At 46.1% G+C, this 15352-nt stretch overlaps 1 protein-coding gene across 1 annotated transcript in view; it reads left to right on the forward strand.

Moving 5' to 3' along the window:
* The window catches only part of FAM169B (family with sequence similarity 169 member B), a 48413-nt gene extending 37277 nt beyond the window's left edge, over window positions 1-11136 (forward strand). The window contains exons 5-6 of the mRNA XM_033188880.1: window positions 8412-8506; window positions 9832-11136. Of these exons, the coding sequence (XP_033044771.1) occupies window positions 8412-8506; window positions 9832-9951 (215 nt within the window). The 3' untranslated portion in view covers window positions 9952-11136. The remainder of the gene's footprint in view (window positions 1-8411; window positions 8507-9831) is intronic.
* The last annotated feature ends 4216 nt before the right edge of the window (window positions 11137-15352 follow it).

Here is a 15352-nt window from a genome sequence, read left to right on the forward strand (position 1 = left end):
AGTGCAAGGTGAAGCAGCAAGTGCTGATACAGAAGCTACAGCAAGTTACCTGCAAGATCTAGCTCAGATCGTTGATAAAGGTGGCTACACTACACAACAGATTTTCAATGTAGGTGCAACCGCCTTTTACTGGAAGAACATGCCATCTAGGACTTTCATAGCTAGAGAAGAGAAGTCGGTGCCTGGCCTCAAAGCTTCAAAGGACAGGTTGAGTCTCTTGTTAGGAGTTGATGTAGCTGGTGGCCTTCAGCTGAAGTCAATCCTCATTTACTGGTCTGAAAATCCTAAGGCCCTTAAGAATTATGCCAAATCTTTTCTGTCTGTGCTCTAGAAATGGAACAACAGTGTCTGGATGACAGCGTGTCTGTTTACAGCATGGTTTATTGAATAATTTAAGCCCACAGTTGAGACCTACTGCTCAGAACAAAAGATTCCTCTCAAAATATTATTGCTCATTGACAATGTACCTGGTTATCCAAGAGCTCTGATGAGGATGTACGAAGAGATTAATGTTGTTTCCATGCCTGCTAACATAATATCCATTCTGTGGATCAAGGAATAATTTCAGCTTTCGAGTCTTATTTAAGAAATACACTTCCTAAGACTTCCATAGATAGTGATTCCTCTGATGGTTCTGGGCAAAGTACACTGAACACCTTCTGGAAAGGATTCACCATTCTAGATGCCATTAAGAACACTCAAGAACACTCATGATTCATGGAAGGTCAAAATATCCACATTCATAGGAGTTTGGAAGAAGTTGATTCCAACTCTTATGGATAACTTTGAGGGAGGAGTCCAAGACTTCAGCAAAGGAAGTCGCTACAGATGTGGTGGAAATAAAGAGAGAACTAGAATTAGAAGTGGAGCCTGAAGATGGGACTGAATTGCTGCAATCTCATGATTAAACCTGAACAGTTGAAGAGTTGCTTCTTATGCATGAGCAAAGAAAGTGGATTCTCGAGTTGGAATCTCCTCCTGTTGAAGATACAGTGGACATTGCTGAAATGACAACAAAGGATTTAGAATATTCCATAAATTAGTTGAGAAAGCAGCAGCAGCAGGGTTTGAGAGGATGAACTCCAATTTTGAAAGAAGTTCTACTGTGGGTAAAATGCTGTCAAACAGCATCACATGCTGCATAGAAATCTGTTGTGAAAGGAAGAATCGATTAGTGGAAGAAACTTCATTGCTGTGTTATTTTAAGAAATTGCCACAGCAACCCCACTCTGAGAAGCCATCAACCTTGAGGCAAGACCCTCCACCAGCACAAAGATTATGACTCCCTGAAGGCTCAGATGATCACTAGTATTGTTTAGCATTAAAATATATTTTAATTAAGGTATGTACATTGTATTTTTTAGACAAAAATGCTATTGCATGCTTACTAGACTACAGTATGCTATAAACATAACTTTTACGTGAATGCACTAGGAAATTAAAAAGTTTGCGTGACTTGCTTTACTGTGATATTTGCTTTATTGTGGTGGTCTGGAACCAAACACACAGTATCTCCGAGGTCTGCCTGCACTTAGCATTGCACTGTGTAGGTTTCCATCTGTGTTCTTTCCCAGGGCCCCCCAAATGTTAAGAAGAGGGCCTAATGGAGTCCTCATGGGCACCTGCAGAACCAGGAGCCGTTTCCCATTCACCTGGATTCAGGACATTGCCATGTGAAAATGTTCACCCATGAATGTGAGCATAAAAGTCTGGGAAGCTTGAGTGGACCCTGGAATCCAGGAGGGAGCAGAGGATAAGCTTGAAGGTTCTTTGGGAGGGAAGAAGGATGGTGTATGAAGAGTGGCCTGGGTGGATGGTGCTGAGGACTGAATTGGGCCCCCCACTCAAATTCATATGTTGAAGCCCTTGGTGTGACCACATTTGGAGATAGGGCCTTTAAAAAGTTAATTAAGGTTGAATGAAGTCCTGAGGGTAGGCCCCTAGTCCTGTATGATTGGTGTCCTTGTAAGAAGAGAGGCACCAGGATGGACCTTGATCTTGGATGTCCAGCCTCCATAACTGTGAGAAATAAATTTCTGTTGTTTAAACCAGTGGTCCCCAACCTTTTTGGCACCAGGGACTGGTTTCGTGGAAGACAGTTTTTCCATGGATGGGGCAGAGACAAGGGATTGGTTTCAGAATGATTCAAGCACGTTACATTTATTTATTGTGCACTTTATTTCTATTGTTATTACATTTTAATATATAATGAAAAAATTATACGGCTTACCATAATGTAGAATCAGTGGGAGCCCTGAGCTTATTTTCTTGCAACTAGATGGTCGCATCTGGGGGTGATGGGAGACAGTGACAGATCATCAGGCATTAGATTCTCATAAGGAGGGCACAACCTTGCATGCAAAATTCATGATAGAACCCATGCTTTTATGAGAATCTAATGCTGCCGCTGATCTGACAGGAGGCAGAGCTCAGGTGATAACATGAGCAATGGGAGCAACTGTAAATACAGATGAAGCTTTGTGTACTCCTCCACCACTCACCTCCTGCTGTGCGTCCTGGCACTGGTCGGTGGCCCAGGGGTTGGGGACTCCTGGTTTAAGCCAACTGGTCTGCAGTGTTTTGTTAGAGGAGCCCTGGTAAATGAATGCAGATGGGAAGCATGGAGATGAGAGCTCCTCACTGGGAGGAGCCAGGGAGATGGGCGTGTCCATGGTAGGCAGGTGAAAAAGTGGTTTGAGTGCCCCAGGGATTCCAGCAGAGATCAGGGGGTGGAGGGCTGCTAGAGGACTGGAGTGGGCTGTCTCTGAGACCCAGAGAGCTGGCGCAGAGTGAACCAGGGTGAGGTGGGGGACTTCCTGACTCACACTGCGTTCCCTTCTCCCAGTCTGTAGGCAGTTCCTGCTGGTCTGTCCGGAGGAGCGAGGGCACCTGTGGGAGGTGGAGCCCCTGGGGGCCTGGGGCCAGTGCATCAGTGTCGGGCTCAAGGTTCAAATTCACCAGGCAAAGCTTCCAGACTGTGAGTAGGACTGAAACACTGCACCGTGTCTAGTTATTTCTGGTCTCAATACTAGTATGGATTTACATGATCTAATGAGACCCATGTGGATGTTATTTCTGTTGTGGCAAGAACAAAGGAGAGGCAGGACCTGGGTGGGGATATCTTATCCTCCAACGTTCCCCTCCTGAGTGAAGCACACCTTCCGGTCTTTCTTGCTCAAAAAGATCACCCCCAATTTAGCAGTTAGGAGCTCCCTGGGACTAAGGGACTCCCCTTTTAAAATTAGATAGATTATTGAAACATATAAGATCAGTTTCCTCTGCCTAGCTGAAGATGAGTTGAAAACACTATTCTGAACAGGTAATGAAAGGTAATGTGTGGCTGGGCGCGGTGGCTCATGCCTGTAATCCCAGCACTTTGGGAGGCGGAGGCGGGTGGATCACGAGGTCAGGAGATCGAGACCATCCTGGCTAACACGGTGAAACCCCATCTCTACTAAAAATACAAAAAAATTAGCCAGGCGTGGTGGCGTGTGCCTGTAGTCCCGGCTACTCGGGAGGCTGAGGCAGGAGAATGGTGTGAACCCGGGAGGCGGAGCTTGCAGTGAGCCGAGATGGCGCCACTGCCCTCCAGCCTGGGTGACAGAGCGAGACTCTGTCTCAAAAAAAAAAAGAAAGGTAATGTGTGCACTTGGTTGAAAACTCAAAAGGGTTTACTATGAAACGCGAGTCTCCTATCCTCCTCACCGCTGAGGGGACTGCACACATAATGGTAGTGCCGCAGAGACAACGTGCTGCAAAACCGCTGCCTGGTCTTTTTCACAGCAGCATAGTATGATGTCGCATGGACATGATGTCATTTGTTTCCCTGTTGACAGATGTGCACTCCGTCTTCAGTTTCTGGTTGCTCGAGACAGTGCCCCAGTGGCAGTTTGCCAGTGGGGTTTAGTGGAGGAAGCACGAAAACAGAGCCTTTGGTGGTGGGTTTCCGGGAGAGGCAGGGGATGGGAAATCCTTTAAACAGTCAGATGGGAAAGCAGGCTTGCAGTGTCAGGATTTCCAAGTTGCTTTTTATTTTTTTTGAGACAGAGTCTGGCTCTGTCACCCAGGTTGGAGTGGAGTGGCGCAATCTTGGCTCACTGCAACCTCCGACTCCTGGATTCAAGGGATTCTCCTGCCTCAGCCACTTGAGTAGCTGGAACTACAGGCATGTGACACCATACTCGGCTAATTTTTGTATTTTTAGTAGAGACGGGGTTTCACCATGTTGGCCAGGCTTGAACTCCCGACCTCAGGTGATTTGCACTCCTTGGCCTCCCGAAGTGCTGGGATTACAGGTATGAGCCACCGTGCCCAACCCCAAGTTGCTTTTTTGACAGTGAACTTTCCACTTCTTGCAAGTGGGTAACGGCTGCTCATGACAGGCGCTTCTCAGCTCAGCACTGAGAGGTGAGGCCAGGCCAGGGCTGGGGCAGCAGACACCTCCAGGCTGCAGGTGCTGCCATGGGTGGGAGGTGAGGGGGGACAGTTAATTTAAATTAACTGTCCAAAATGAAAGCCCTGGCTCTCCTTCACTCCTGGAGTGGGTGCTCCCATCAGCGTCAAATGCCATTTCTGCGGCTGCAGGTGGCTCATTAAGGGGTTGACGGGCAGCCGAGGTGTCAGGCTTTCTCTCCACGTGGTGACTGATCCACCTTAGGTGTTGACAGGTGAGCGTGCCTTGGAGTTTATTGATGATAATAGTGATCAGTTTTGCTTTTATGCTGGAAGGCTTAATGGATCTTTACAGATATTAGTGGGGTGACCAGGCACCCGGGAAGGAGGCATGGCAGGGCGGGGCTGTGCTGTGATCCTAATGAGGCGGTTAAGTGACTTGCCCTGTGGCACTGAGGAATGAATGGAAGCCAGTCGTGTCCCTGGGCACTGAGCTGTCCAGCTGTGCGGGTTTATGGACACACTTCACAAATGAGGCTGTGGGGCCTCGCACAGCCTCTGTGCTTGGATGTTTCAGTTCCTTGGCTGGGAATGGAAAAAGAAAATGTGTTGCATATTGAAATGTGGAAATCGCACAGGCCAGAGGGGTGAGCAGGGACGAGGATGTTTTCTCCTAATTGGGGAGATGGCTCCTCCTGGAGAATTCCACTGGGGCTGTTTCAAGAGCTGGGAGTCAGTGTGGTCTGGGCAGAGGAAACTGAGCTGGAAGTCAGATGCCAAACCTGTCACTTTAATTCATTCTGAGATTCACCAACTCTCGTTTTAAAACAGCAAATGAGGGGACTTGCACAGAGAATGTTCCAGAAGCATGCTTGAGTCCCTTGAAGGAATAAGGGTTATCATTATAATTAGGATATAATTAGATTACTAAAACTCTTTAATTAAAAAAAAAAATTCTAAGTTATGGTCTTTTCACTGCCTGTATAAATCATGGCTAGTTCCCAGTTTCACCCACATCTTCTTTCCCCTCGAGGGCCCGCAGTCAGGGTTTTAATTCACTCAGGAAGGTTTTCAGCCAACCGACTTCAACTTGCAGCCATTATGACAGTTAGTGCTGACATCTCAGGTTTTTTTCAAGTTGGTGAGTTGGGGCTGCAAATGTGATCACAGATTAGCTCAGTGCTCTGCAGTTTCTCGTCTGTTTCTGTCTTCATGGAGATCAGCAAGTGTTAGTGGATTAGAACTTCTTACGGGTCACCTAACAATGCAGATTCCGGAACCTTCTCTTCCCTGGGAAACTCAGGCCATTAATTGGATGTTAGTCTTAAATTAGTCAGTGATTCTTAGAGTTACTTTCTTGACTTGTTCTGTTTTTTCAAGTTTTATCTGTTCTTTCTTTTTCCTGACAGTTATTTTGGAGGTATCCTATAATTTTATGTGCCATAGAAATAGAACTGTAAGCAAGAAGCCCAGTGGAATCAATTGCTTCTTGCTCTAAATAAGGCATGAACATTTCACAACATTTCAAAGGGAAATTAACTTGTGCTCATTGCAAATGTTTTTTTAAATACTATTTTTGAAGCAGCCTGATTGGTGGGCCAGGTCTTTAAAAGTTTGTGCGATCTTGGCTGTTGATAACATCTGCAGCTTATAATGGCCCTGAAAATGTTTTCAGGTTATGCAGACCTTTTGAGGGAAGGAGTTTGTGGGAAATTTCTTTCTTCCTACGTTCAGTTACAGACAAAGCCTTTGAAACTTGACCAATAGGATCATAATTGCTTCTGATGTGATTTCCTGGTCAGCCTAAACATGGCTTAAGTTTCTTTACCAGAGAGAATGAAACTGAATATGTCAACAGTGAAATGTTCTTTTACAAAATTGTTATTGGGGGCAGGAAATAATTGACTACTGCTTTAAAAATTAATTTTTTTCAATCTATAAGTCATAGTTTTGCTTTCTTTCTCCAGATGAATTTTTAATCGATTCAGTTGTCATCCACAAATACATTTATTTGCATTTAATTTTTAAACCAGAAGGATCTTTGCATCAAGAATTGTGAAAAATATGGGAGGCGGGGGCTACTTTTCTGAAAGTTTAATGCCCAGGAAACTGCAGTTCTGACCTTTTTTTTTCAGTTTGTTCTGGTGACTCATACATTATAGAGTACAATAGCAACAGCAATTTTGTGGTGGTGCAGTGTGCTGGGGAGTGCTGGGGGCAAAACCACCATACTGGGTGTGTTTTCTTCTGGCAAATGCTGCTCTTTGACAGGTTGTGTGGCTCCCCTTAGTGGCCATTGTAATCTACTGCAGCCTTGGATGATAACTTATCTCTGTGATTAGGGCTCTGATACCTCCAGGTGTGCTTCCAAATTAGTGCACTCATTTTTTTTTTTTTTTTTTTTTTGAGACGGAGTCTCGCTCTGTCACCCAGGCTGGAGTGCAGTGGCCGGATCTCAGCTCACTGCAAGCTCCGCATCCTGGGTTCCTGCCATTCTCCTGCCTCAGCCTCCCGAGTAGCTGGGACTACAGGCGCCCGCCACCTCGCCCGGCTAGTTTTTTGTATTTTTTAGTAGAGACGGGGTTTCACCGTGTTAGCCAGGATGGTCTCGATCTCCTGACCTCGTGATCCGCCCGTCTCGGCCTCCCAAAGTGCTAGGATTACAGGCTTGAGCCACCGCGCCCGGCCTAGTGCACTCATTTTTAAGATTTAATGAACCTCTATTAGGAATGAAATACAAGTAAACATTTGATAGCTCACAACACATAAAAACATTAGGAAAGGTGGCAAATTGATAATGGGTTTTCTACTTCATTTTCTCATTCATTCATTCGTGTATTCCTTTATTTGTTCATTCGATAACTGTTAATGGGGCATCTACGGGCGTGCCAGTCACTTCCTAGACGTTAGGGATGCCGTAGTGAATAGGGCTGACCTGGCTTCTGAGCTCATTTACCAGCTAACTACATGGGCACCTACTACTGTGTGATATAAAAACTCTGTATGGCCAAGAGAGCTAAAGTGTGCTGATATTTTTAAGTGCCCACAATTAAATTTTGCCAAACCAAATTTTGCTAATTTATGCAGTTCTGTAAATACATTTAAAAATTTACTTGTATAGATAACAACTAAATAATTCATTTGTTCTTTAGTAAACAAAATGTGTTACATAGGTATTTTCAGCTGAAATGCAAAACTGCGTATTTTTTTAGGGATCTGAACACCACACACACATATGGATTTGGGGACGTGGGGTGGAGAGGTGCAAAGGAGGACAAGAAAGTCATCGCTTTCCAAGTCGGTACTGATTTGGTAGGAGAGGAGGGAGACTCACTGAACGTGGGTGACTCACTGAACGTGGGTGATTATGACCTCTCTTGTGAGCAAAACCACCAGTGAGCAAAAAAAAAAAAAAAAAAAAAAAAAAAAAAAGGATCCAGGACTAGAACTGGGAATGTGAGTCCCTTGAATGCCAGAATCGATGGAAGAACAGATCACAATTCCAGCTCAGAAATGCTTGAGTGGAACCATTACTTTGCATCTCCTGACACCTGTCTTCTGGACAGCATTGCAGCAAGTGGCAAAGTGAAGGTCAAGAAGATAGAATTGACCTAACACTTTGGGAGGCTGAGGCCGGAGGATCACTTGAGGTCAGGAGTTCAAGACCAGCCTGACCAACATAGTGAAACCCCATCTCTACTATAAAAGTACAAAAATTAGCCAGGCATGGTGGCAGGCATCTGTAATCCCAGTTGCTTGGGAGGCTGAGGCAGGAGAATCGCTTGAACCTGGTAGGTGGAGGTTGCAGTGAGCCCAGATGGCGCCACTGCTCTCCGACCTGGGCCACAGAGGGAGACTCCATCTCAAAAAAAAAAAAAAAAAAAAAAGGATATAGAATTGGGTCATGGCTATCAACACGTTTGCAAGGTCCCCAGTGTACCATTTCCTCTTTTGATTGTCCAGCCCCTTGGGAGCCACCCTCATTTGCTTATCCTCTTTCTCCTGCTTGGGGAGGGCAGCACACCCAGGAAATTCCGAGGAGAACGTGAGCCGTCATGCGAGGACTTCTCAGAATGACACACCCAGACAGTCTGCCCCTGGAGACAGCAGCAAGGTATGGTGATACTATATCACCCCCATGAACCTCTCACTTTCTTAGTAATCAGGTTGTCCTTGCTTAGTGAAGCCGTGGTCTGAACCTACCAGGCAGCTTCCTAAATGACTCGGCTGTGGGCTTCTCGTGGCAGCAGGGCCTTGGTCTAGGCTCAGAATCTCTGGGCTATCATGGGAGGAGGGTGTTGCGAGGAGAGGCCTTTGTAATTAGATTTTTTATGGTTCTTTTCTCTAAACTAGACAAGCTCTAACGAAACCAAAATGGAACAGAACACATGGGAATTGGCCGTAACCTTGCATCGTTAAGGAAATATTGAAAAATCTGAATTTCAAATTTTGCCATGGACCAGTGTCTGTCAAGCAGAACAAAAAACAAGACAAATTTGTCTTTCTTTCCTCCTCCACTGCAAAAGCTCAGATTGCTGGGATGGAGTGGAATTAGGTATTAGGTTTTTGTATAATCCAGAGTGACTGTAGAGCAGAATCTTGAGGGAATATTAAGAATATTTCTTAGAGGCTTGTTGTCATTCAGTATTTCATAAGATTTTAGGTTTTCCTGGTTTTCCTGTGGCTAAACCAGACTCTTGCCCGCACAGGGTATTGTGAAAATGTCCATTTTCTGGTGCCAAAGGGTCTTTGCTCTCAAATCCCTAAAGAGTCCAAAATTACTTTAAACTCACACTTGTACATCATGGACAAATACTGCTTATTTTGGAAAATATATTGCTCTGAAATAGAAGATTCAACAATGAAAGCATAAAATATCCCAGTAAGTGCTGGATTGTTTTAGAAAGCTGCTTCCTGTCTGACATTAGCTCTAGCCATCTGGCAGATGAGGGCTTTCATTTTCTTTGGTTCACCATAGAAAGATGGGCTAACCTAAGACCCAACAGGCACTGAACAGAGAGCGTAGTACTTGGCCATTTCTGTTGATCCTTGACTTTTCTTTTAAACCTCTGTCAGAGGAAGCAGAAGTGTCCAGGGTACTGTAACGCCCATGGGTGTGGACCTGGGGGAATTCTGCACATTTGAGCACGGAGTGCCAGCTTTGAAAGCAGTGCTTCCTTCCCTGCCCTTTCTCTGGTCTCCCCAGGCTGGGCTGTCCTTCAGTTCCTTTCAGTAAATATGTGCTCTTATGCACAAAACCTGATTTCCTCGTGGCTGGCTGGGGCGCTTGAACCTGGCCTATTCTGAATCTCAGCAGGAAGTGAAGGCGCAAGCCAGACCAGGACACCTGCATGTCCTGAACGTCCAGCCCCAGACTGTGTGGGACAACCCCATTGCCATGTTTAATTGGCATGCCTGTGGATTCTTTTCTGACTTCAGGAGAGGATGCGTGGAGAAGAATTGGAAGACACAAAGAATGATCCAGAGTGTGGAGTGGAAGAGGAGGATACCGGGCTGGTGGGGCAGACACTGGGCAAGCTTACAAAGTCCAGTCCCTGACGTCTCCAGACGCCCATCTGGGCTGGGTCCGGAGGCCTGCCTGGGGTCCCAGGATTCGGGTCTGAGACTTGTGTGGCCGGGAGTGCACCTTCCCCAGGGATCTTTGAGGGGCCAGTGACCCCGCAGGCCCCACATACCTCTGAGGTGGGCTCAGGCTCTAGAATGCCTGAGAACATGCTGCACTCAGCATACGACACCATGCAACAGTGGGGAAATATTTCCCTAAGTTAATTGTTGATAGTTCCTAAACATTTCAGAAGCTTACTTGTTAAAACTAATGTGGCTTCTGCTTCTTAGGATAAATTGGTGGGACTTCACCGGAACCACAGGGATGTTTTACTGAATGTACCTCTTTCCTTACAGAAGTTTAAAGATGCTCAGGAAGGGGCCACACCCATTCCATCTGGGCTGTAGAAACTCATTGCAGGTTTGCACATGCCAGCCTTGCTATTGCTGTGAGACCACGGACACCAAAGAGGTTTCCAGGGGAACACATGTTCTTTCCGGGGAGGCTTCAGCCACATCAGAAGTGCCTTGAGGGCAGGGGCAGGGGCTGGATGGTGCCTACTGCAGATTTGGAGCTCTTTTCTGGCCTGGTATACAGGAGGTGCTCAGAGAGGGCTCTGCACAGGCTTCAGCCATCAGCTTAGATGGGAAGCACCAGGTAGGAATTTGGGCAGATGGTGCTTCTAGCATATGGTGGCCTTGAGTGGAAAAGCTTGTGATAGTAAAAGCAACTAAAAATGACAGCCTGGCTTGAATGTGACATTGACCTCCCCATTCTCAAATACTGATGGAGCCCTGTCTGGTGGCTTGTGTATGGCCACACTTGGGATGCAGAGACAGGGACCTACTCTCAGGCCCCAGGTCCGATGGGCTAGGCAGAGCTGTCCCAGAGCCGTCTGCCCTCCTCAAGGGTGGAGCGCAAATCCAGGCTGCTTTAGGGAGCCCAAAGCTTGCTCCCTGAGAGCTGGGGCGGTGCTTTCTCTACAACTGGGCCCAGCCTTGCTGATTTCAGTAGGATTTTTCCCAGAGAAAGCTGGTCAGGCCCTCTTGAGGGAGATGACCCAAGTTCTTGCCCCTGCTTTTGGGAAAATGCAAATCTGATCCCATTGCCGAGGACACCCCAAAACCCTCTGTGCTCATCACTGACTTTGGAGAAGCCAGGGGCCTGCTACCGTGGGCCTTGCCGCCTCTGCTCTTTGCCGTTGGAGTTCAGCTGCAGGGTCAGCCCTGGGCTGCCTGGTTACCTTGTTGACAGAGAAATAGGGTTTTACTTTTTTTTTTTTTTTTGAGACGGAGTCTTGCTCTGTCACCCAGGCTGGAGTGCAGTGGCGCGATCCTGGCTCACTGCAAGCTCCACCTCCTGGGTTCACGCCATTCTCCTGCCTCAGCCTCCCGAGTAGCTGGGACTACAGGCACCCGCCACCACGCCCGGCTATTTTTTGTATTTTTAGTAGAGACGGGGTTTCACTGTGTTAGCCAGGATGATCTCGATCTCCTGACCTTGTGATCCGCCTGCCTCGGCCTCCCAAAGTCCTGGGATTACAGGCGTGAGCCACCGCGCCCTGCTGGGTTTTACCTTTTTAGGATATAATAAAGCCCCTCCTGTAGCCTGGTAAGGAGACCACCAACAGTCCCAAGTTCTGGGAATACATCATCTGTTCTTTGAGCAGTCAAAGGACACACACAGTGGGAGCTGTTATTTATTCATCCATGCACCCAGCTGTCCATCTCTCCGACCATCCATCCATCTATCCATCCATTCATCCATCCGTCCGTCCATCCATCCATCATCCATCCATCCATCCATCCATCCATCCATCATCCATCCTCCATCTATCCATCATCCGATCCATCCATCCAGCCATCCATCATCCATCCATCTACCCATCCATCATCCATCCATCCATCCATCCATCCATCTTCCATCCATCCATCCATCCATCCATCCATCCATCCATCCTCCATCCATCCATCCTCCATCCATCCATCATCCATCCATCTATCCACCCATCCATCATCCATCCATCCATCATCCATCCATCCATCCATCCATCCATCCATCCATCCATTCATTCTGTTGTACAACAGATATTCAGCATGCTTTCTCAGGGACATGCTGTGTGCCGGGCACAGGGGATATAAGTGAGGTGTGGTTACTGGCCTCAGGAAACTCTCTTCTCTTTAAAGGAATATCTTCTGGAGTGTTCAACTGGAGTTTTCATCTCTCTTGCACCCATTACAAAGATGGAAGGGTCCAATTGACTAGAAATATAGTTTAGAGCTTCATATGGAGACATCATGAAGCCTGCCTCCCCCCTGCCCCTTACACATGGGCTCTCTGTGCAGGTGGCACAGAACATAAAAGTAGACTTAAGTCTTCAGCCTAGAGGGTGCCCTGTGTGTGGTGTCAGATGTAACCTTTCACATGGGATGTGTGTGCTGTGAGCATTGTGCTATTTGAGATGAATGGTTAGTATTTTGTGTTTACATGAAAATAAATGTTTAAAAATGTCTCAGGGGTTTGATGAAGTTACTGTTCAATAAAAATAAACCTCTCAGGGAAGAACAGCTGATGTATTGATGGCTTTGTTTAAGGGCATATGAATCGACCACACAATTTAGAAGGCAATGCCATGGAACTGAGAGCAACCTCCTGCCCAGTCCGTGCCAGCTGTGAGGCCGTGTGCAGGGGTCCCTTCCAGCACTGTGTGCAGGACTGCCCATAATGCACATGTTTGTGTGTGTTGTCTTGTTTTTATTAAATCGATTTTATTTTTCGGTTTTCTGTGTTCCTGTCTCTTATTTTTAAACAGCTCTATTGAGATATTATATACAAACCTTAAAGTTCCCTCATTTAAACTAATAATTCAGGCCTGGCGAGGTGGCTCATGCCTGTAATCCCAGCAATTTGGGAGAAGATGCATGTGGATCACTTGAGCTCAGGAGTTCAAGACCAGCCTGGCCAACATGGTGAAACTCTGTCTCTACAAAAATACAGAAATTAACCAGAGGTGTGGCCACTAATCTATATATAAATTTGCCTCTTCTGGGTATGTCATTTAAGCAGAATCACACAATATGGGGTCTTTCACAGCTGGCATCTTTCACTTAGTATAATTTTTCCAAGGTTCATCCATGTTGTGGTGGGTGTCATCAGTTCTTATTCCTTTTGATTGCCAAATAACATCCCATGGTATGGATGTAGAACACTGTATTTTGGCATTCACTAGGTGATGTAGTCTGGATTGATTTGAGGTTTTGGTAGTTCTCAATGATGCTGCTATGAATATACACATACACAAATACAAGTTTGTGTGTGTACATATGTTTTCAGTTCTCTTGGGCACACATCCAAGAGTGGAATTTCTGGATCAAGATGGTAACTCTTGAGGAACTGCCAAATTTTTTTTCCAAGTCCCTGCGCCATTTTACATTCTTACCAGCCAGGTATGAGAGTTTCTGCTTCCCTCATCCCAGCCAACACTTATTCCATCTTTTTTTTTTTAGACAAAGTCTTGCTCTTGTCCCCCAGGTTGGAGTGCAATGGCGTGATCTCAGCTCACTGCAACCTCTGCCTCCTGGGTTCAAGTGATTCTCCTGCCTCAGCCTCCCAAGTAGCTGGGATTACAGGGACCCGCCACCATGCCCGGCTAATTTTTTGTATTTTTAGTAGAGATGGGGTTTCACTATGTTGGCCAGGCTGGTATCAAACTCCTGACCTTGTGATTCACCCACCTTGGCCTCCCAAAGTGCCAGGATTACAGGCGTGTACCACTGCGCCCGGGGCCTATTCCATCTTTTTGGTACAGCCACCATCTTAGTGGGTGGGAAGTGGTATCTCATTGTGGTGCTGACTTGCATTGCCCCAGTGACTACTGATGTCAAACAGCTTTTTATGTGCTTTTCAGTTATTTGCATTGTCTTCTTTGGAGAAATGTCTATTCAAATCCTCACTTATTTTTGAATTGGGTTGTTTTTACGTTGTTGATTTGTAAGAATTCTTTATAAATTCTGGATTTTAATCCCTTTTTGGATATATGATTTGCAGGTTTTTTCCCCATTCTTTGGTTTCTCTTTTCATTTTCTTGATGTCATTTGAAGCACATTTTAAATTTTGTTTTTGAGTCAGGGTCTTGCTCTGTTGCCCAGACTGGAGTGCAGTGGGGTGATCTCGGCTCACTGCAACTTCTGCCTCCCAGGCTCAAGTCATCCCCCAACTTCAGCCTCCCCAGTAACTGGGACTACAGGCATGCGCCACCAAGCCCGGCTACTTTTTGTATTTTTGTAGAGATGGGGGTTTCGTCATGTTAGCTAGGCTGATCTCAAACTCCTGAGCTCAAGTGATCCTCCCTCCTCACCCTCCCAAAGTGCTGGGGTTACATGTGTGAGCCACCATGCTGGCCCAGTTTTAATTTTGACAATGTCCAATTATTTTCTCTTTGTTTGCTTTAACAAAACAACAAAGTTGCAGTAGTAAATATTGTGTGTGTGTGTGTGTGTGTTTTGACATGGAGTTTCGCTCTTGTTGCCTAAGATAGAGTACAATGACACGATCTCTGCTTACCACAAACTCCTCCTCCCGGATTCAAGTGATTCTCCTGCCTCAGCCTCCTGAGTAGCTGGGATTACAGGCATGCACCACCACGCCTGGCTAATTTTTTTTTTTTTTTTTTTTTTTTTTAGTAGAGACACGGTTTTTTCATGTTGGTTAGGCTGATCTCAAACTCCTGACCTCCAGTCATCTGCCCACCTCGGCCTCCCAAAGTGCTGGGATTACAGGTGTGAGCCACCACGCCCTGCCGTGTGTGTGTGTGTGTGGTTTTTTTTTTTTTTTTAATGAATGCTCTTTCATTCCCATCTAAAAGGAGTTATTGGGGAGAAAGTGATCTGACTCCAAAATGAATGTGGGAAATCCACAAAGAAGTCATTACTTAGAACAAGGCTGTTTCTGGATCCCACGTTCTTCAAAGGCAGTGGCCAGATGCACATGTGCACATGCCCAGTAACAGTCACACTGTCCTGAGGGCTGCTCTGCCCCACACTCACAAATGGGCTCAGGCAGGGAGTCCATAGTCACTTGGAAGCTTGCATTCTGGACCAGGGTCTGGCAGCGGTGACGGACACTCACTGCTATGCATGGAGCCTTCAAACAGGTTATATTTCAGGAAGCAGGGTTTTGAGACTCTCGCAGCATTGAGTATTTTGTTCCAGGAAGTCTTTGAGAACAAGCCCTTCAGGATGAGGAAGAAATAAACTCAACTTATTGGCCACTTCCAGAAACCTCAGGGGGCCAATGGATTATGAGATAATTTTTAAAATCCCCATTTAAAGAATCAATCTTTGCATTTGATTTAATTCTCCTTCTAGGGAAAACATGCTTAGCAGGTGGAAGTTT

Source organism: Trachypithecus francoisi, unplaced genomic scaffold, assembly GCF_009764315.1.
Source record: "Trachypithecus francoisi isolate TF-2019V2 unplaced genomic scaffold, Tfra_2.0 Lachesis_group3, whole genome shotgun sequence".
Taxonomy (NCBI): domain Eukaryota; kingdom Metazoa; phylum Chordata; class Mammalia; order Primates; family Cercopithecidae; genus Trachypithecus; species Trachypithecus francoisi.